The sequence below is a fragment of the Sinohyriopsis cumingii genome, chromosome 16 (genome assembly GCF_028554795.1).
Source record: "Sinohyriopsis cumingii isolate HCF-2022 chromosome 16, ASM2855479v2, whole genome shotgun sequence".
NCBI classification, from domain to species: domain Eukaryota; kingdom Metazoa; phylum Mollusca; class Bivalvia; order Unionida; family Unionidae; genus Sinohyriopsis; species Sinohyriopsis cumingii.
The window spans coordinates 12,828,016-12,852,252 of NC_142976.1; the positions used below are offsets into that span (position 1 = coordinate 12,828,016).

General features: G+C 36.0%; 2 protein-coding genes across 2 annotated transcripts in view; one reads left to right on the forward strand and one right to left on the reverse strand.

The window, feature by feature from the left end:
- LOC149779958 (sodium-coupled neutral amino acid transporter 7-like) overlaps positions 1–7,925 on the reverse strand; it is a 44,373-nt gene extending 36,448 nt beyond the window's left edge. The window contains exons 1-3 of the mRNA XM_089936669.1: positions 7,718–7,925; positions 4,320–4,441; positions 532–730 (exon numbers count right to left, since the gene is read on the reverse strand). Coding sequence (XP_089792795.1) covers positions 532–730; positions 4,320–4,441; positions 7,718–7,814 — 418 coding nt within the window. The 5' untranslated portion in view covers positions 7,815–7,925. The remainder of the gene's footprint in view (positions 1–531; positions 731–4,319; positions 4,442–7,717) is intronic.
- A 162-nt stretch (positions 7,926–8,087) lies between these two features.
- LOC149779959 (E3 ubiquitin-protein ligase znrf2-like) overlaps positions 8,088–24,237 on the forward strand; it is a 46,163-nt gene continuing 30,013 nt past the window's right edge. Inside the window, exon 1 of the mRNA XM_089936670.1 lies at positions 8,088–8,589. Within this exon, the coding sequence (XP_089792796.1) occupies positions 8,280–8,589 (310 nt within the window). The 5' untranslated portion in view covers positions 8,088–8,279. The remainder of the gene's footprint in view (positions 8,590–24,237) is intronic.

Consider the following 24,237-nt stretch of genomic DNA (forward strand, 5'->3'; position numbering starts at 1 on the left):
AGTTCCAATCATCATGGATTAATGAGTATCTCTCTCTCCCTACATATTTTTTTTTTCAGGTTGGGCTGTTCTGTTTTGGGGTAAGCTCAAATTTCCCAAAAGCAAGTTCGATTTTAAAGTCAGCAGGCCTCTCTTTCTCTACCATACATTTTTCTTCAGATTGGGCTGTTATGTTTTGGGGCAAGCTCAAATCTCCCAAAAGCAAGTTCGATTTTCCAGTCAGCTTCCCCTAGGCAAGCTGATTTTCATAAAAATTTCAAAGCCATGGTTTATGTGCTACTTACACTATAGATTTGTTTTAACTGAAGCATGTAAACTGTTTAATTAAGGAAAAGACACATCTACACAACATGCATGATATGCATACCAAATTTAGTTCAGTTTCAAAGCTATGCTCTGGTAATGAAAATGTTACTGACAGACAGACAGACAGACACATGGTCTTAGTGACATGTAGATCACCCTTTTTACATACTGAAAGGATGACAAGTAATAAATATGGTAGTGATTATTTATTCTATTCTCACTTACACTCTTCCCACTGATCTCCGATGATGATCAAGAACGTGATGCAGGTTCCAAAGCAATAGGCAGTTAGACAGATGGCACTCGCTCTCTGGGCATTCTGACCACATACTGTTAACACTGTATCTTGATACGTGCATGCTTTCTTCAGGTCAGAGCAATAGGCTAAGATCAAAAGAGCACATAGGACAAATACTACAAAAACCTGAAATAAACAAGATTAATATCACTGCCTATGTGTCTGTCTGTCTGTCCATCACATACATACAGTAACAACTTCTAACATGTGAATAAACCTTACTTTCAATTAGGATGTCTTTATCTTTTTACCTATGGTCAAAAGAAAGGACACCAGCTGCAGTTTGGCATAAGCGATTGTGCTCTATTGCATAATTATGGTTCATAATGTGATATCAAAAACAGGCCAAGTCAAACAAAGTAGACTAAAATGTACAGAAAATGCCTATAATAACATTTTTTGTAAACCCAAACATGATGACTGGATTCTGTCCAAATTTTCATTTTAATTTTAACGAAATATCTGTAAAACTTTTACAATGTAGGTGTCATCTGTAAAGATTTTCCTATGCAGATCTGGGTTTAGGGCAAATAGTCATGTTAAACAGTCCTATATGTAGGCACTAATACAACAAGGCTGACTTGGAAGATTACTGACAAAGTGTCTCAGTGACTGACCTTTGGTTAAAGTATGCAGACTTGAACTAAACCTAATGTGCAGAAATCATTAATTTCTTATCATACATACCATGACCATGATCTATGATATTTAGCCCCTAGAACATTTTGGTTTCTTCATTACCTTCAGTACCAATCATTAAGGACTTACTCTACAACAGAACGCATTCAGCAAACCTATTTTTCTTGAAGGTTCAATGACTGATCTTTGACCTTTGTCCCACAAAGTCAATAATCATCTTCCTTCAGTGCAAATGTTCCACAAACTCAATTCAAGATACATGATTTAAAACTAAAATAATACAAACAATTTTCTTATTTCTCTCATAGTCACCATGACACCTGACCCCAAAACCAAAACACTTCTTTATTAACCAATGTGTAAATAATCCACAAACTCTGTAAAAGGTACATGGTTGAGAACTGAAATTTGTGTGCACCAACTCTTTTTTTTCTATCAAACATGCTGACCTTGACACTTCATATATTGACTCCATAACCAAACATGCTGACCTTGACACTTCATATACTGACTCCAAAATCAAAATACTTCTTTCTTACTTCTTCACACTAAGTACGAGTCATCAACAAATCTTGGCTCTGAGTAATAAATAGAAATTATGTTTTTGTGCTGAAATCACAATTCTTCTTTCAGTTATAGCAACCATGATCTTGACATGTTCATTTTTCTTCCTCATCCAAAAGTGCAAGCTATCCATGAAGGTTGGTCAAGGTTTCTAATGAGAAAATATAGCCATTCTCTGAAGAATTTTTTTTTCTTCTTTTAGGCATAGTGACTTCTACCTTTCACCTTCTGGCCTCATGTGAATACCTTCCACAAAGTTTGGTGACAGCATGCAATGCAGAACTGATGTTATTCTGCCAAAACCATTTCTTTTTCAATCACAGCAACCTTCACCTTTTGACCCTAAAATAAACAGGATTCCTCCTTAACCCTATTGCAAACCATCCACGATGTTTGGTCTAAAATAAAATTTATTCTGTAGAACCTGATACTTCTTGAAGCCACTATGACCTTAACATTGCCATGTATAAATTCTTTGGTGGCTGTACACTTAGGGTACACAACTCAGAGGATTACATGGGCCAGAATTGACCTTGAATGGAAGTGGGCTGCAATGCTCAAGTTTTGTGTCTAACATGCATAAAATAAGGGCACGTGCAGCTCAACCACCACCCCAGCAACCTCCTCAGCCACAACCAGAAGTTCAACCACAACCTCTGCCAAGAGTCATAATTAACATTACAGATAAATTTACACCTGAAGGCATTGCTGCTATCAGAGACCAAGACCAAGTAATTAGCATTGCCACCATGACCTTGTTCCTTGAGCTTTTGACTCCAAGAACATCTTACCTTTTTTAGGCATTAAGTGCAAGTAATCCACAAACTTTGGTAAAATTATAATGTATGTGGTCTAGAAAGCTTTTATTATTCAAGAACAATTATTTTTTATTCAGTCACAGTGACCTGGAACTTTAACTTCTGACTAAAACCAAACCCACAAGCTTTTTCATTACTGTAAGACCATAAACATAATCCAGGTATGTGATGTTAAGCTAACATTAGTGTGCAGAAACCATTTTTCTTCTTTCAGTCCCCCTGACATTTGATATTTTTACCCCCCAAATTACCTTTTTACCTCCAGCATGTGAGGCATCTACAAACTTTTGTAATAAAAGATGGTATTACAACTCTCTGGTCTTAAACTGTAATTGAAGAAAGCAAAATCCAAGAAGTTGTGTAAAATTCAACAAATTATTTTTTTCCCTAGATTACAAAGTGAAACATGTAAAAAGAACTTACAGTATTGTGAATAAATCCTAAATAATCATAAAATTTCTAACATGAGTCCTAATGATTAAAGTTCTGAATAAACTTTAGAAAAGTGTTGATGTGCCTGTGATGGCCTGTGTCATGGTGATGTGACAACAGTCTTTTGTTTAATCACAATAATACAATCCAATAATATATCTTTGTTTGAATTTCACTATAAATCCAAGCATCTACTTCCAAGAATGTTATTTTTGAACACTTTGTATTTCCTGAGAAGAATAACTTTATTTTATAAATATTTAACTTTAATTAAATATTTGGAATAAATCAATTTCAGCCCAAATGAAATACTCGACAAAACAATAATACAAGTGATTCTGCTCAGATCTTAATTGGCAAATACTTTTTAGATAAGCATGATTATATAGTCCTCTACTTGACCTCAGGCAACAATTAGCATTTTCTATATATAAATAAATTACCTAATGGAAAATTTCATTCTGGAGGGTTCCAAATGTTTACAAGATAAAATCTTAGCTGTAATTTGAAGGTATATTACTAAAATTATAATCTAAAATGGTGCGAACAACAGGAAGACTCTGCATTTCTTGGGGAATTTCCAATGTTCTGGACTCAGATTGAGATGAACATGTTGTTTACAAAACCAAAATAAATTATTCAGATCAGAAAATGAACTTGATTTTCAACAAGGTGAAATCCAAAATATTATTATCCATAGCTAGTTAATATCATGGGTCACATCTCTTGCTTATCTCTACGGAGAGGACAGGTATATGAAAGGGAAAAAGAACCTGATTATATTGCACTAGATGCAGATTATCTCATTATTATGAGTGGATCTGGCTGATTGAACACACAATAAAATCCTAATAAAACTAAATATTGCTTTCAGAGTGGTAACATGCTTAGCCAGTCATATGAAAAATCACCTTATTAATTTGCATGGATCTTGCTCATTTTTAAGCTCATCAATGACTTTGATGATACGAATCCATAATTTATGTTAACTCAAAGCTGATCAGAAAATTGGCTTGCAGTGTGGTAAAAAGCAAATGTTTATGGATGGGTGGGTGAGGAACACCAGATAGGGTCATACTGTAAACTCACTTGGTCTTATGGCCAGATGACTTAATAAAGAACTTAAGATTTAAAACTTAAAACTAATTGGTCAGCTGGTCAATAAGTGGCCTTAGAGGTATCTTTATCACTGCAAATAAACATTTATCCTACACTGAATACAATGCAATATACATAAATATGGATCCTGAAATCCTGCTTACAGCTTGAATGAGTATAGCCACCAGAAGTCCTCCTGCTCGTTCATAAGCCTGCGGAAAATTCAAAAGTCCTGCACCAAGAGCTGCGTTTACAACCAGAAACACTGAAGCATACCATGAAGTACCTTGGAAAAAAAAATGGAAACTTAGTAATAGATCGGCTGAACATTTAATAAATAATTCAAACCTTAAAAAGTTATAAACTATAAGATTAATCTCTCTCTTGTTGTTTCATATATGTACTCAGCAATTTAGGTGTTTCCTAGAAATTCATAATCCTTGAAGAATTCTTCCAGTTCAACAGGTAATCATCAAGTAGAAAAAATGATAATATTCACAGTCTGAATACAGCTGCATGTAATATCAAAACTACTTATGAATTCTATCAAAAAGAATGTGATTTACAATATTATTTCGTATGTATACATGTTACCACAGGGGTATATTTAAACAACAGAGGGATATTCTTTTGCAACTGCAAAGCATGTTACCTATGACACATTTTGAAAATTTTTCATTTTTTTCTTAATAAACTGAAAAAAATAATCTCTGCTTTACTATAAAACAAGAGACCAAAGTGGCTCTTCTGATCAAGATCGACATACTCAAGCCAACTTTGTCTACTGAAATGAGCATTTTGGATATTTAGCTAATATTAAATACTTTTCATTATCTTTACATTATTATTAAAAATAAAGGACTGATAATACAAAAAGATGTCAAGTTCTGTGAATACATATGCAAAAAGAACTGCAGTGAAGAGAGAGGCCAGGCAATGTTTAGTAATTTTCTTCACGATTACAATACCACTATATATGTTCTTTCTACATGGAAACTGTGATAGCTATCAATTTACAGACATGTGTGGAAGATGACTCAGTCATGTGACTGTTCTGACTGAAAGAAGACCAATATGGCTGTCTCCATTACAAAAAATCATAATGTTTGTCAAATCTCTATGTGTATGCAAAAAGTTTTACTCACTAATCTTGTTTACACTTTATGCAACCTGATAATTAGAATGCAACTACTTAATTATCTGTTGTGCATAAAATGCAGTTATCAAAATACATATTTAAGATCTTATCCTGGCTTTCTCAGTTTTGATGCACTTAAGCACTTAATTTCACCTTTCAGAAATTTGCTTTTTAATAGTGAAACCACTCATTTTTATCTGAAACAACAGTTGTTTTAACAAAGCATGGGTATCAAACAACAATGATATTTGCTCTCATACTCTCTGTAAGCTTTCAACCAATTGGACCCTTGTTGGAAATGTCATGTATTGATTCCCTTGTTTTGATTCACTTCACATAAGTCTACATATGCCCCGGAGGAAAAAAATATTGCAGTAGCACACAGCAGAAAAAAAAATTTATAGGAAAAATGACAAACTTTTTTTCACATTCCAAAAGATTCTCTTAGGCATATCATAATATGGGTCTTGAAAGAGATTTTATATCAAAAGCTACATAGCAGAACTCCCTGGGCTACACTACCCCGAGCCTTGTTATCTCTTGTTCTTTACGATAGGTCTTTGTCCACAGTGTGACAGATTTCTACCCCAGCAGGACACCATCTTACTCATGGCTTCTTGTCCTTGAGTGGGTTCTCAACTGAATCACTGAATCGTCTTCCTGCGTCATCCTCCCCTCATCTACTGATTCGCTGAGTCATTGAGTGGGTCATCCTTCTGGATCACCAACTGGGTCATCAAACGGGTTGCTGAGTCAATGACTGGGTCATTGACAGTGTCATCCTCTGGGTCACTAATGAAATGCTGAGTTGTCAACTTGGGTAACTGACTGTGATCCTCTGGTCACCGACTGTGTCATCCCCTGGATCATCCTTCTGGGTTGTGGTCATGCATCATTACTTGATCAAGATCCAAAAATTAAGACAAACAGTAAAACAATGAGAGAATCGATATCTTCATTTGAAATGTATATTGCTGCAATGTCATGATTCCAAGATTTTTGTGCTTCTTGGATGAGTCTTGTATTGCCTGTATTCTGATTGACCAAAGACCTTGTCCCTACACATTTTAGATTCCCCGGCCTGGCCCTTGCCTGTTCAGTAAACTACAACCAAATATGCTTGCTCTGGTGGGCTGATTATTCTGCTTCACTTGCAAGGGGACATCTTCACACAATACCGCACACTGCAATTACAGCCACAGTTGACACATACATACACTCAACAGGTGGAATCATGTGACCTAAACTGAGATCATTGACAGCACTAAAAAACCCACTAACATTTAAAATCAAATATAAACTTTAATGACACGAAAATTATGAGATACAAAATGAAAATTACTGTACATGGGTTTTTTTCATTACACTACTAAAATTATTTTCTTGTACAAAAATACATTTTTGGATTTAGCTTATTATGACCAAGGGGAAAATGAACTGGCATGAATGTACTGTTTTGGAACTTCAAAACCATTTTTTATCTTTCATAACTCATTTCTGAAAAACTGCAAATACTTCGGGACAAAAAACAAAGTTACACAAAAGGGTTTTTTCATTGTATTATCATTTTAATATTATATACAATTTAAGAAAATTAAATAGGTTAAAATAAGTTAATTAGATTCACTTAAAAGATCACTGAAAATCTGCTGTTAAAGAAAAGTTCCTGTTTTGTCATTGGATAGAAAATCCTAATGCTTTAATAAATAAATATATACAAATTAAGATGATGTTAATTTAGCTATTAAATATACCATAAAAGGACATGTTTCTTATAAATATGCCCAAATTATTACAAGAACCACCTTCCACATGAAACGTTATGTCCTGTATGTTATTATAAATAGTGATAACTATTCTGCTATCCACCATGCTTCACGCTGCTATCACATGCCAAGTGGCTTACTGTGCACCTGTTGTCTGTCCCCTTATTAACAATATCATTTTTACATGTGTGCAACAGGGTGTCAGGTATTCTTGCATTCCAACAGCAGCCACCCTAATTACCAATAGTCCCTGGGGCCCAGGTAGCCGACTGGTCTAAGGTGCTCCCCTTTACAGATCACTGACATCTCACCAGAATCCCACTACTTTTTATAGTATATGTATAACTGATAGGTAAATTCTAAGCAACGATACCAGTCATGTGCTCTGTCCCCGTGGGTTCTAACTTCTAGTCTCGGATTGACCAACGTGGGTATGCGAGAAGGCTTGCCAGAAGCTTCCAGTAAGTCACAGGTTCTTCCCAGTCCTACAATGTAAGACATAGCACATGTTGTTTTGTTTTAGTGCTAAATATCAGCACCAAGGTCTGACATGTAGGACTAAGGTTCTTCCCTGGTTCATCCTCCACCAAAGGTAATGGATGCCTATCATGTGCTGAAAAATAGCAAAATTGGGGGAGAGGGGGTCTCAGGAGATTACCTTTTTTGTGTTCTAGTTTGTTTAAAGGCCTCTCTGTTATAAGTCCGATGTTTTCTTCACTGTTCGAGTATTCATAATCTTGACTTTGGACGGACATTGTCGTATATATCAAAATACTGAACGAATAATTATAATCCGACTTTTAAAATATTCAGTTTCATAAAAGCATCCAATTCATCTTCGTCTTCTAGGGGGCAGACATTTTACGTATCACATGATGAGCAAAGGCAAATACAGTCGGAATAATTTAATCACCTATTTGCGCCATACGTACACAGTAAATTGCGAACACTAGCGCGAATATCCAAATGAAATTATCCATTAGCTTTGACTTCGATTCCGTTTATTGTTGTAATTTGTCTATCACATGACGAAAACGTGACGTATGTGTTGGTTTCTTACGCAAAACAAGGAAGAACAAAAACATCATGGCGGACAGTAAATACCTAACAAAATATCTGTTACTGTCATGGGATTGTGGATTTTCAATCTAACTATGATGTAATAATGCTGGATTCTATGTTAAGAATAAAGGGGAGCTGCAGACTTTTTATTCGCTGACATGGGGGCAAAACAAAGCACGGGGAATCATGCCAGTCGAGTCCCAACATTCTCGGGCAGTCCATCAGGACACCGTGGCTCTGGACCCCATATGTCAGTCGGAGGGGGGCACGGGTCAGCGAACACACGTGCACGTGCTAGATCTCTGGGGAGTTTTGCTGCTGGAGCATCAGAAGGACTAAATATTCCGGGTAGTGCTGGAGGGGCGACAGGAACTAGTTCTCCTGATTCGGACTCTAGTCCTGACGAGTCCAATGGAGGTCCAAGGACTTTCCCCCATTCCCTGCCATTACATTTCTTCGCCTTGCAGGGTTAGTGTTAATTGATATCATGCCTTACCAGTAATTTTAGTGTTATTAATATTGTAGATATTTAAGTGATTGTGGACAAAAATATGTATTTTCTAACATCTGAAAATGTGTAGTATTTTCTAATGTTAGAAAATAATTATTTCATATTAGAAATAACAAATTTTAACTTACTTTATAATAGTATAAAATTAATTCCACCTGTGTAGTATTCCTGCTATTAAATATAATGATTGCTTTATTGACGAGTCTCCGGTTAGAATGCTTGCTATTTAAAAATTATAATGTGATAACCATTCCAAGACAGCAGTTATGTGAACAATGATGGAACAAAGTACAAGTAAATCACATTCTTGGATATGTCTAATGTCTTTTGGTGCAGGATATAATTCAGTCTTATGAGGAAATGAGTCCTCATTGACTGAGGCCCAACACATTGGAATTATTCAAGAGACTACCAGAGGAAGGTTATTAAAATTTATGGAGCTGAGTTACATGGGGAGATCCACAGATTATGTTTTCTTGTCAACTGACATTGCATCTCTGGCCTACCAGGCCAGTTGCAAAAGCTGTATTCGTGTTCTTGACTTTGCATTCACATTCCACTGACAGGAACCAATCCATGTATGTATGTATATGTATGTATGTATGTATATATGTATGTATACATACTTCCGTTTTTGCTTATTAGTTGGAAAAGTTATCTGTCATCCTCCTATTGAACTTCATTTAATTTCAATGATTTCAGTTACCATGTTACTTAAATTTTAAACAGATTAGTGGCATTTTATTTCCATATGAATGGAAATTGTTCCTCATAAGTAATGAGTAAAACATACCCTTATTTGGTTCAAAAAAAGATGCAGCATAAGACACCAACGGCATATTTGTCTTACAATATCCTCAACATCATTGAACATATCCAGCTGATGTTCTGTTTATGTAAGAACAAAGACACACAAAAACAAGTTTTACTATATTGAAAAATGTATAATCATTAATTAGTTCCAGATGTAATATAATACCATTTTTGCTGTTTTACCAAAGAATATGAAACGCATTAAAGGACTGTCATGCTTAATAGCCATTGTTGCCATTACATCATTGGGCTTGGTCACATGCAGGGGGTTCCTCGCTTGGTTGGCAAAAGACAATAAGCTTAATCAATATTTGATAACTAATTAGTGTTGTCAAACTAATTATATATATCATTCAGCATAACTGCATGCTTTGGTTTAAAGTCTATGAACTGGTTCTGAAACTGATGATGATGTTTGTTTTTGAGTTTTCTATGTTCCTCCACCAGATGAACATAATCACTAAAGATGAAAGGATATGTTTGGATCCCGAATTACTATCATGTGTACTTCATATAAACGTGTTTTTAATGTGAGATTTAAATTCCAGATAATTATTTAATAAACAGAAAATTATTGATTAAGAGTTCCTTCTCAGGTACGTTGATTTTAATGCCAATTAGGTTATGTTTATTTTCAATAATACCATAAAAGCTCTTAATTATTATAAATTGCCTAAGAAACAAGTAACACTAGATGAGGAAACTAATTCCACTGTGAAAATATTGATGGACATGTGTAAAAATATTATTATTATCATACTAAATGGATTATTATTTACTATTAAATTGTTCAATAAACTAGCCAAAATATAATAATTTCTGCATGCACGATCTTGACTGACATTTTACAGTAAGTAAATTCTTGTTAATTGACTAGTTTGAGTTTCTACCACAAAACGAAGCAAATTTTACCTGTTTGTAATAAATACATTATCACAAAAGCCAAGATAGCAAGAAGTAAAAAGGCAGATTTTATTACAAATATTGGTACCTGTTAACTAGAAGAGAATTGTACCTGTTGATAATAATACATTATCATTTTAAAAAAAATGAGACAGCAGGAATATAAATAGGCAGATCTTATTAAAAATATTGATACCAGTAAACTAGGAGAGATCTGAAAGAAGATCCTGGATGCACATTAGGATATTAGAATGTTATAACGTTATTTAATGAAACTGCTTCAGAATGTTTTATAATAATAATAATTATAATAACATGATTCAGAACAAAATGCCAAAAGGCACCTAGAGAATATCAGTGAAAAATATACATGACAATAACCAAGAAAACGAATGGGACAAATTTTACCAATCTAGATGTGAGTTTATACAGTACAGGCAGTCATTTATAATCTTTGATCCCATTTTACTTTTGCATATAGCAAGTACATGCTTCATTTGATAATACATTTGCATCATATTTTGTCCTATTCTGCCAACCAGACCTCTTCATGCACTTAAATGTGATGTCATACAGAGATCCTCCAACAATCCCTATATTCAACAACTTAATAGATTAAGTTTAAAAATATTTTACATCTGTTTTACAGCATTAAGAGGACAATATTTCGGATTTGGGTAACTTAAAATTGTCATATCCTTTGTTAAATGCATAGTGGGTTTTTTTGTGTGTGCAAAAGATGAAACACAAGACACCAATGTGATCTTTGTCCAGCAGTTTTTTTTCATGTCATTGAAAATATCCAAATAACGTTGTGAATGTGATAATGGTTACACCAAGGAACCAGTCTTACTGTAATGAAAATTTGGTTCTGTACATGAATATTGCAATCATTAACTGGTTGGTGATGTAATAGAATATGATTTTTGCTTTATGTGAAATACATTACAATAAGGACAAACAAAAAACACATTTCCGGTTGGCTGACTGCCCTTGTTTCACATTGCTAACCCGAGCACTTTTCCAACATGGTTTAAAAAAAAAAATCATATTTAATATAATTGTATTGTTTTAAACAAATGACATGCCAATCCTAATTTTCAAACTAGTGCACTCAGAAGCACATATTTTTATTTTGGTCTTACCTAAATAATGCCATTTAATGGAAATGAACAGAAACTCACATGTTCACCCCTCTCTACCTGTTTGGCTTATTTAACAAATGACTGCAGCTATAATGTACATGATGTACCTTGCACAGGTTGTAGTTGTTTAATTACCGCAAGTCTTTCATTATGAAGGGATTCATTAAGATACGTCTTTGTTGAATTTATTTAACAATTTAGGAATTTTCATGATATTGTTTCCAACAACTACATACATGTGAATGATGTGGAAAATGGATAAATATGTCTAGATGCACTGTGTCAGCAACCTGTTGTATAATGTGCGGTACAGCCAGTCTTCATCAGCTTGGTTTTTTTTGTTGCTACTGAAGCAATGTCACTTTCAGCGTGAAAATCATGCATACTTTAAGAATATGTATTTAAACAATCATCAGAAGCCGAGATTTGGTAATATAAAATTTAATTGGAATCAGTATTCCTATGTATCACTGACATTCATTTGCATGTCGTATGTATACACATGTACACAAAATCTGTACATATGTACCGATTTTTGTAAATGTTTACAAGCAGCTAAGCTATTTACACATTTAAATATTGTAGCCGTGCACTCCAAAAAAATAATCTTCAGCTTGAAACTTTAATTGAACAGTATTTTTTGTACACCTTGTTTTGCAGTTTTACTGGGTAAATATTCTTAATTTGGGTTATTTATTAAAATGTTTGTGTCCTTCATTTTTTGTTCATATAACATGTTTGGAATCATCCATGGTCTCATTATGTCATTTAATATAATTGATGTGTAATTGGTCTTCTTTATAAGTCATTATTAATTCGCATTTTATTTTTAACCCACATGTAATTTATCAATCCATTGACTTTAGACATTGCAGTCAGTGTTATCCAGTAGGCCCTTAATATGGTGTTGTAATTTGACTTTGGACAGTGCAGTCAGTGTTATCCAATAGGTCCTTAATATGGTGTTGTAATTTGACTTTGGACAGTGCAGTCAGTGTTATCCAGTAGGTCCTTAATTTGGTGTTGTAATTTGACTTTGGACAGTGCAGTCAGTGTTATCCAGTAGGCCCATAATATGGTGTTGTAATTTGACTTTGGACAGTGCAGTCAGTGTTATCCAGTAGATCCTTAATATGGTGTTGTAATTTGACTTTGGACAGTGCAGTCATTGTTATCCAGTAGGTCCTTAATATGGTGTTGCAATTTGACTTTGGACAGTGCAGTCAGTGTTAACCAGTAGGTCCTTAATATGGTGTTGTAATTTGACTTTGGACAGTGCAGTCAGTGTTATCCAATAGGTCTTTAATATGGTGTTGTAATTTGACTTTGGACAGTGCAGTCAGTGTTATCCAATAGGTCCTTAATATTGTGTTGTAATTTGACTTTGGACAGTGCAGTCACTGTTATCCAGTTGGCCCTTAATATGGTGTTGTAATTTGTATTGATTGCATTTGACAACAGATTTTTGATTTTCATGAAATAATTATTGTTTTGAAATTGTTAACAGTTTGATATCAAAAGGCGTTATTTAAACTTTGAAGCCTAAAGAGTATATAGGACAGGAAACAATTGACATATGTTATCTAGCAGGAACAGAGGTTGGAAAAACTGAAGTGCTTGAAAAATCAGTTGCAGTACTCAGACTAGTCTGAGTTAATTTACAACAAAATATCGTATCAGTTGAACTTGTTCACCAGTTCATTACTACATGTATTTATATTAATGAAAGAAAAACAACTTCCATTCACAGACCATTATAAAAAATAGATGCAACTGTGGCAAGAAAGTATGCATACTTTCAGTTTGTCTGACATTCAGCAGAAACAGTTGGGTTCCATGACATGAGGCAGTCTTAAACATGTAGCTTCTTCATGTCTGAAAACAAATGTGTAGCAGTTATGGATTTTACTACTGATCTAGGTTAAAGCCTTTTACCCCCACCCCCATCTCTATGACTTTCTCCTCATATCACATGCACATGCAAGAAGAAAGTCATATGGAACCTAGATGAATAATCAACACACCACTATTGTCATACTTTATCACTCACCTCAATAACTCATGACCTGTTAAATCACATACCTGCTTATGACATGGGATCAGGCATAGTTACCATTATTTGTACTAGAAAATGAAAAAACCTAGCCACAATTTGTTGAACATGGAGAAAATCGTGATCAAAATTGTAACTGAAACCTTGATATATCTCTCATTTTACCATCAAAACCTTGATATAGCTCTCATTTTGCCATCAAAACATGGGCAATTGTACTCAAAAATTGGAATCAGCACGATGAAATTCTCATCTTTTAATAAGAAGTCATATTTTCTTAAATTTCTTTCCAAACAACATTCTTAGGATACAGTAAATTAAATTTTGATCATTGAAAATATCACTAATGCCTACTGGAGGCAGCAGTTTAATAAATAAATACCAATGAAATATGTTTTGTCAAGGGAAATTCGTGCTATATCTTTTAGTTTGGTTTAACTTTAAGTGAAGCATCATAAACGCAATATGCTCTCATGTATTCAGATGTGAAAAATGTCAATCAGCCGTAACATCAATGTCCACGATGTGAAAAATGTCAGTCAGCCGTAACATCAATGTCTACGATGTGAAAAATGTCAATCAGCCATAACATCAATGTCCACAAGCATTTATGTGAGAACCTAATTAAGTGCCGACTGTTTTGATATATGACTTTCAGACGTATTTGTTGTATTTCTACATTGAATTAAAATCACACGCTTTGCATTGTCACATTAATTACATCCATTGAATAAAAGAAATTGGGTGGTATAAACGAAAAAAAGTCTGTTGGCATTAATGCTAAGGTTATGTGTCATGTGAACTCATTTCAACTGATCAGTTAAACATTGCTATTAATATTATATCAATCCGATCTCCAGTGGTTGATATTGCACAGTTGTTGAGAACATTTCTTGGTTGGCATGAATAAGATGCCCATGGTACCATTTACAATATCGCACCAGACTTTGGGAGAATTGCCACCATGATTCAGGTTAATCTGACCAAAAGTGCTAGTGGTCTTGTGTCAGACACTGCACTGATCGCAAAACAAGTTACAGTGTGAGTTGTTGATTGCATTGAAAGCATTGCTTTGAATGTTAAAAAATCTGAGATTGTAGGCAGTTCAGTCAATTCAAGATTGACAGTGATGATAAGTGACTCGACAACCAAAGGTTGAACTAATGGCAATTAGTCCATAAACACATCTGGTATTGACATGAGAGATCTGCAGCCTATACTTGATTGTATCGATAAAAACATCAGGTATCGACAAAAACGATTAACAGCCCATAATCAATAGTATTAAGTCCATGAAAACATCTTAAATCAAGAAGGAAAATCAAAACCCCATGCTTGACAATTTCCAAATCATATTGTGTGGATTTATTGTTGTGGAAGACAAAATATCAGCTGGATAAAAAAAATATCAGCAACTAATATTGTGACATCATTACAAAAGCTCCCAACACTTGCAATGATTTCAGTAGTAGCCTGACATTGCTACAAAAATCAAAGCGTATTTTGTGGAAAAACAATGGTCAAAAGGAGGCAAACATTTGAAAGGAATTTTTATGTGGCATTAAATAACAAATTTAAGAAGAGCTAATGGGATAACGCATCAATGCACCAATTATGTTGTACCCAATCAGTTTGTTTACCGCATGAGCGTTGATGCAAATCATGTATATGCACATATGTCTTTGCTTATGTATTCATGCCTTTACTTGTATCTGTATTTGTATTTAGAGCTACTCATGTACAAATGTGTCTGTGATACAATTCCATTAATAGTAATTGCTTTGTTTACCATGCAAACATTGATGCAGATCATAACAATGGCCAATGGATGTACGTGCATTGCACACGTCATATCATATTTATACTTGTCATGTTGACGGATATATACATGATAGTATGATAAAAGCAATTTTATTGATTACTGATCAAGGTTGAAGTCTTCTGGAATACATAACTTTCCACTTGCAGGATCATGTATGAGTAACTTTCACATATGGGGTATGTCCACATAGTATGGGGACAAAGTGGGTGAGGTGGAAGTCTTGAATCTAGTTCAGTAACAAAATTCAAAACTGCCATTATCATACTACCTAACATTATAACACCAAACCAATTTATAAAGACCTGAGAACTGTTTGAAATGCTTTGACTTTTCGTATCATGTATTAGGTCAGCATGTGTACTTTCCTTGCAAGGTCAAACATGGTCGAAATTTAGTAGATTTGCATAAAATTATCCAACTTTTGAACATAACACATTATGACACAAATGTTACTTACAAACTTTGTGAAGAATAATTTGATAATTTGTTATTTATTTTGTGCTCAAGATCTCCTCATATTGATTGCAGAAATTAACAAGTCCACAATCCATTCATTGTCATCATCCCAGTCTTAAGCATGCCATACCAGAATATGAATTCCTTGTGCTCATTTAACCATTCCCCTCTAGAATTTATTTTGGATATTTTAGTCTATACATTTTTTTTCTCCCTGCATGCTCTTTTTAAAAAAATGCATCAGTGGTTTTGCTGCAGATTTTGTCTTTACATTTTGCATTAATAATCAACCCATGTGCTTACGATTGATCACTAACTAATCAAAATCAGTGAGACATTTCTGTCAGCCAGTGAATTTGATAGTCTCATGCTGTTTGTCAATGAACACTTGGTTTCATTAAGCATGGAATTTTCTCTTTTCAATCTAATGTCAACTGTTACAGTCTCTATATTCTTCAGTCTTTGATATGGGGCTCTATGGCAGCAACTTGCGCCAGACCTGACAAATAAAGGTCATTGGCATAAAGTCACTGTAAGTGAAATGTAACTCATTGACTTATTACACTTATAACTGATTAATAAATCCCTGTTAAACATTATGATTTTGGATTTTTAACACAATCCAGCTGAATCCTAACCCGCGCTAGCCTGACAGAAGACCATATCCTCAAGTACGAAAAGGTTTGATAGAATACATGCAAGTAAAGGCTACTAATACAAATCTTATACACTTCATTTAAAGGAAATGATCAGAGTACATTAGTCTGTCACTATGAATCACCACATTAGAACCAGCTTGCACAGCATCAGATATTTGGCTGAATTAAAAATCAAGTTGTGTTGGGTTTTATTATCATTTTTGAGCACACAATCGGCTGTACATGGCAGCCAGCATAACTGGTGGATAAAGAACCTGGGTAACCCCTGGAAAAACCACCAACTATGAGAAGCTACCGGCAAGCTTTCTTGTTGGTCAGGCTGGAGACCCAATCCCATGATACAGATGGTAGTGATTGATAAAGGCAAGCATTGAGACCACTCTGTCACCCGGCCCCACCTTCATGAAAAGTGATAACAATAAAAGGTAGATTATTTCCAAAGTAGTAAAAAAAATATTTCTTCAAGCAAACATCTTCTGAATTAGAATCTGTCAGAATCCATTACACAGTACACTGGGCAGATTGCTAAATTTGAATCTGTCAGAATCCATTACACTGAACAGACTGCTGCATTTGAGAGCATGTTCAATTTTTTTTTTGTGGATTTGATAACCATTGTACCTTTGCTTATTAATGAATGCTGTCTACAAATTTATTTGCAAATGTGTAAATCCTGGGATATTTGTGTATATCACATGATGTTGTAAAGCAAAATGAAACAGAATAAAGTACCAATTAGCATAACAGAATTCCATCTGCAAACTATAGCACCATGGTTCTAGTTCTGGAAATCAGAGAGCATAAATTATGTTGTATAGCATTTGCCCTGGTAATCAAGCCTATGTCCAGATATTCCAAGTTGAAATGTTTTCTTCAAGTCAGTTAATTATTTTTTATTATTTACTCATATGAATGTGTTAAATATTTTCTATTGATTTACCATTCCGGTGGCCTAGTGGTTAGAGTGTCTGCCTCCAATGCAGGAGGTTTCGGGTTTGAACTCAAGTCATGCCAGAGACTTATAAAAATGGTACAAATAGCTGCCTCACTAGATACTCAGCATTAAGAGGTTATTGTTAAGACTGACCGGCCTGGTGTCAGGATAATGTGACTGGGTGGGACATGATGCTTATGTATGTGGCATGATGCCCCAGTGCTAGACATCACTATAAACTGCCACACTGCAGACATCATGACTAAAAAATTGTTAAAGCTACATTCAAATACAAATAACACATTTTCTATGATTTCTTTTTTAACAATATTTTTTGGCCATGTAACTTTAAATTTTTTGTTTTTGATGATATCATAGGAAATAATGTACTCCTGGATGCTGAGAAAATTCCGGTTTCAAGGTGTACCCATAATGTATTGATGTTTATTCTCACTCCTGTCCCCATTTTGCAATTCAGACACACATAGAAGCACAGATACAAGTTGCTTTACTTAAGGTTTGATAAATTAGATCTGTATTTCTTTTTTTAAGTCTTAAAGCTTTATAATGTTAAATAACCATTCTTATACAGCTATTATTAATCTGGTGGAAAGTTCTGACTATTTGGGGCAAAAAATCACAGTAGCACTGGACTTTACGTATTTGTGCAATAGATTGTTGATCAGGAATTGACAGTATCGATGGATATACATTTACCCTCTGCTGATGAAGACCTATAATTAACATGTGAAATGTCACTTGTGTTTTTCTTATACTTGCATATACATTGTACAGACATTTCACTTCATTACATATTCAAATTATAAGTGACTTCAAAGAGACCTATAAGTCAAGCATATATCACATACAGGTTAGAATCAGTTATTTTCATAAGGGAAGAAAACTACTTATAGTCCGATTTCAGAAATGGTAAATCCATACTATCTTTACATAGAAAGTTTTAGTTTATTCCTAGTGTAATGTCCAGAAAAGTATAAATAACTCCTTGGGGAAAAAAGAACATTTTTCAAAAACATTATAGGAACATACAATGTAGCTACAGTAATGTTTATCTATTTGTGGATTAAACTGAGTAACCTGAAATATTTTTTTTAATTTTCGTCATGAACATGGATGGATACTTAATGAAGATCTGATACAGTACATGTTGACTATTTGGGTTTTTTTTTTGGTTGTTTTTTTCAGCCCACAATGCATTTAGTGCATAGATTTATGCTGATATTATTATGTGCATTATGATGCTTTAGTATTTCTTTTTTCTTGTGCCATTTTGCAAATATTACAATAATTACAATCCACCTATTCATCAGAAATGTTTGAAAGTTGAATTTGATTTTTCACATAATAAACCATATGTACACGTAGAAACAGCTTAATCAAGATCTTCACACCCAAAGACTGAAAATGAAGAAAATTTTATGGATGCTATGAATCTTTTCTGATCAATACATATAATACAGTCATCATTGCAAACCCAACCCCCCTCCAAGTATGTATGTGTGTGAATGGTGGAATAGCTTGGTTATATGAAAGACAATTTACCATGACAGTTTATTCCAACAATGCATTTTCTAAACAATATTGCTGTTTGATTCAGTTCTTAAAATAACATTGGAGCATTTAGCCAATTTAATGTTACACAAACCTTAACTGGAGTTCAGTAAATACAAGGTAAGGTGTACCTGTAAGACATGTTTGCACATTAGTTCACTTGACGTGTCTTTACCTGAACAGTGCCTTTCTTGGAACAAAAAGCATTTTATTTGTCTGGTCAGTGTACTAAAGTGACTGCTTAATACCGTAAGAAACCAACCATTGTTTAGTTAAAAAGCACCTTGCTGTTGAGCACACAACTTTAATGAAGGAAATTGCATGGGGGAAATAGATGTCATGACCAGGTGACTAATAAATGTGATCATTAGGCCAGGTTTGCCCCAAGCCTTTTTGTATTGAGTACCTGGCATGAACTCCCTCACTTTCAAAAGGATGAAAAAGTACATGATTATTATTTTATTACATATCTAGATTGTGTTAGTTATAATATCACATGAAAAAGAAAATATTTGTCAGGAAATTGAATGTTAAGTTTAAACATTATATACATATAATTTTATAATTTGTACCCCTACAATTCTTGGCATCCTTCCATCTACAGGAGACGATGGCGTAGCTCCAAAGTAAGCTTTTGTTTATCCTTCTTTCTAGCTCTCTTTTCAGCTTGTTTTATTTTTCTCTCTTCCTCTGCATTTTGTACTTCCTGCCTGACAGCTAGACGCCAGCTGGAACGGTTGTTTGCACAGCTCTCCCAGTCATTGACATTGATGTTTGCTGTCTTAATATCCTTCTTGCAGACATGTTTGTAGCACAGATGTGGTCGTCCAGTTGGTTGTGCACCTTCTGCTAACTCCCTATATAACAGGTCCTTGGGAATGTGGCCTGGGTCCATTCTCTTGACATAGCCAAGCCAGCGAAGGCGCCTCTCGCTGAGAATGGAGAACATGCTGTTCATGTTGGCGCATTCTAGAACCTCTGTGTTGGGTACTTTGTCCTGCCACTGGATGTGCAGAATGTACCGCAGACATCTCAGGTGGAAGCTGTTGAGTTTCCTCTCGTGTCTTGCATAGGTGGTCCATGTTTTGCTGCTGTAGAGAAGTGAGCTGAGCACGCAGGCTTGGTAGACACGCAGTTTGGTCTTCTCTGTGAGGTTGGGGTTGTTCCAGACCCTCTGGTTAAATCTGGCCATCACTGCTGCTGCCTTGGCAATCCTGCTGTTCACCTCAGAATCAATGGAGAGTGAACTGGTGATGTTAGACCCGTGGTATGTGAAGTTCTCGACAACTTCCAAGTTGTACCCATCGATGGTGACAGAGGGAGGGGAGTCTGCGTCCTGCGCCATGACGTTCATTTTCTTCAAACTGATGGTCAGCCCAAATTCCTTACAAGCATGGGAGAGGCAGCATACCAGCTGCTGAAGTCCATCTTCCGTGTGTGATGTCAGGGCTGCATCATCGGCAAAGAGCAATTCACGGATGAGTACCTCTGTGACTTTAGTCTTAGCACGGAGACAGGAGATGTTGAACAGCTTGCCGTCAGCCCTGGTATGGATGTACACTGCCTCGCTGCAGTCCTTGAATGCGTACTGGAGAAGCATGGAGAAGAAGATGGCAAAGAGCTTAGGCGCGAGGACACAGCCTTGTTTGATTCTGCTGATGACTGGGAATGCTTCAGATGTTGCGCCATTGAAGCACACTGCTGTGCATGTTCTCGTGGAACGACATGATGACAGCAAGCAGACGTGGGGGGCAGCCAATCTTCTGCAGGAGTCTGAAGAGTCCACTCCGACTAACCAGGTCAAACGCCTTCGTCAGGTCTATGAAGGCAATGTAGAGGGGCATCTGCTGCTCGCGACAGTTCTCCTGCAGCTGACGTAGTGAGAAAATCATGTCTACAGTTGACCTGCCGGCTCGAAATCTACACTGGGACTCTGGGTAGACGTGGGAGGTTAGGATCTGCAAGCGAGCCAAGGCAACACAGGCGAAAGCCTTTCCGACGATGCTGAGGAGGGAGATGCCCCAATAGTTGTTGCAGTCACTACAGTCTCCTTTGTTTCTGTACAAAGTGACGATGTTGGCATCACGCATGTCCAGTGGGATGTATCCCTGTTCCCAGCAAAGGCAGAGGAGTATGTGTAGGGGCTGGAGCAGTGCTGGTTTTCCCCTCTTGAGGACTTAAGGCGGAATGCCGTCGCTTCCAGGAGCCTAACCACAGGCAAGGCAATCAATGGCTTTTCCGAGCTCTTCCAGGGTGGGCTGTGTGTCTAGCTCCTCCATGACAGGCAGGTCTGGAATGGCGTCCAGGGCAGTTCCAGTGACATTGTTTTGGATTGCATATAGCTCGAGATAGTGCTCAACCCATCACTGCAGTTGTTTCCCTTGGTCTGTGATGACTTCACCCGTCTTGGACTTGAGGGGGGCGGTCTTGTAGCTGGGGGGGCCTGTTGCCTTTTTGATACCCTCATACATTCCTCTTGTATCCCTGGTGTCGGCAGCTGTCTGTATTCTGTTGCAAAGGTTCAGCCAGTAGGTGTTGGCACATCGGTGGGCGGTCTTCTGGGCGTTGTTCCTTGCAATCCTGAGAGCTTGTAGTGTTCTGGGGCTAGGTGCAGCCTTGTATGCCAGAAGGGCTTTCCTCTTTGCCTCAGTCACGGGCTCCATCTCCTCCCAGTTTGCCTCATACCAGTCAACATTCTTGTACCCCTACAGTAACACTAAAAAAAATCCCACAAAAATAAAATAAATCATCAACAGTTTCAATGCCAGGTTGTATTGTAATATTTTTCCCCATGCAAATTCACTTTTTATGACACATCTTCATGTAGAATTCTGTAATAGCAATTTCCCCAGTGTTTGATAATCCATAGATAACACTTTTTTTCTTCTAGGCCGCTTCGGTGGTTTAGAACTTCCGCCTCAGATACTGGTGGTAGTGGGTTTGGACCCTGGCTGAGTCATACCAAAGACTTCTCAAAATGGTACTAACAGCTGCCTCGCTTGGCGCTCAGCATTAAGATGTTAGTGTTAGGACTGGTCAGCCTGGTGTCAGGATATTGTGACTGGGTGGGACATCATGCCCCAGTGCTAGACATCAATACAAGCTGCCACACTGCAGACATCATAGCGATATGACTGAAAAATTGTTAAAGCTACGTTAAAAATCAAAATCATTCATATTTTTTCCTCCAAATTTGTGTGAAAGAAACCCCGAGTCTACCACTGAAATGCACCATCTTTACTTTGAAGTTCCAGAAAGATGTTATTAAATAATTATTTTTCAGCACCATGTTGGGTCTCTATTTTTATAGACAAGTCCCTCCGCTTTGTAAAGATATCTACTTAAATGTATCTAAACGTTGTGTACAAAGTGAAGCACATGACCTTCGAATGGGGAACAGTACTAATTCCATTCTCCATATTTCATTGGTCATCTGTGTATACTTACACTGACTTGGTATTGCATCATCGGATAAATTTATCGAGCAGTATGGACTTGACAATTAAGCTAAGCCCTAGGATTAACTCCTTATAAAAGCCTCCAGTACAAAATATTTTTAGCCCTAAAAGAACTTAGATATTTACATTGTATTTTAATCCATTTAGTTCAAAGAGTTGGTAGTTACTGATTTTATTGATATACAGAGTGTTTTATGTAATTGTGACATACCCACAATACTATGACAGGAACTAATTACAAAATTTGAAGCTACTGTTTTTGCTGAATGATACTTTTATTTTAAAAAAAATTCCTGACTTGACTTCTGTCATCAACTTTGATTGAGAAGCATGGGGAATTTAGTAGTGACCAGAAAACGAAACTACAGTACTTAGTACTGGTTCGCATTAAGATGTGGAGAAAATGTTGCACTGAAGAAATGGAATCAAATCTGAATTTTAGTAGACAAAGTCGTACACAGTTCTTTTTCAGAAATAGATCCAAATTTGACAGTGTAAATAGTTCTTTTTTGCTCCAAGTTTCAACATTTTGTCCAAACAAGTATTTTAAAAAATGGCCCTATTGGACAAATTTATTTTGAGTAAGGACAAATTATATTTTTAAAGCTACTTTCCCTGGCCCTGTGTCTGAAAAAAGAAATTACTTTTAGTGCTAAAATAACTCTAGTTTTAGAGGAGAGTTATTTACAGTTGGTCTGGTGAGTATTTTTGCTATGTCCCATCCTTTTAAGGGGTTTGACACCTGGCTTAAGAGATTTAATGGGGTTTTTGTATGCATTTAAGATTATGGGTTCCTAGTGTACCTGGTTTTGATTCCCAGTAAAGGATGAACTACAGTTCAGATCGGGGCCCCGAGTGGCTGAGTGGTCTAAAGCGATCTCTGTTAAGGATCACTGCCATCTCACCGCTGTCTGCGTGGGTTCAAGTCTCAGATTCAGCCTATGTGGGTATGTGATTCTTTCTGGGTTTTTCCCGGGTTCTTCCTCCACCATTAATACTGGCCGCCATGTATAGTCTATCGTGTGCTGAAAAATGGCGTTAAACCCAACAACAACAACAACAGCTCAGATCTATATAATATTCTTTCACCATGCATGTGTTTGGGGGGTGGGAGTGTTGATTACAACTTGAAAATGAAATGATCATATTAACAACAGTTGTAAAACAATGTCTTAATGCACCAGTAATTGAGCATATATGGCATAATGCACAAGATCAATTCCCTCTGTAACAGGTTACACAGGTGTCATTGCTGGAAGGCAGCACAATGTCATCATTAGCTGCATACCTGTAACTGAACCAAGAATTTTTGAGATACTTGCATAAAAACCCTCGGAGCAAGTATTTAGCTCAGATGTCATTTATTTTTGGCTGCCTGCGATAGAGTATAAATTAAAACCTCCAGTGTTTGTAAAATTTGCATGTTGGAAGCATTCTTTTAGTGTGTGAAGGAGAAAACAAGCTGAATTTCATCCTGCTGTCAGCTTGATGTACTGGAAGACAAAAATAAATAAAATTTGTGTGGGCTGCTTAATTTTTTCCCATAATGTCATTTGCTTGGCATTATTTCTAAAATTTAGCTTGTTAGTACAGTTACCTTATATAGTAGCTTATAATCAGAGTTTATCTTGCACAGACCTAGATCTGCTGTTGTATAGTTATATAAGCTGGCAGATCTGGGTATAAGATAAATCAGTAGAACAAATGACATAGACCCTGATTAGCTGGTATGGCAGATCAGGGTCTATGTTGTTTGCAGTATGACTTGAATTATGAGCAAATATATACCC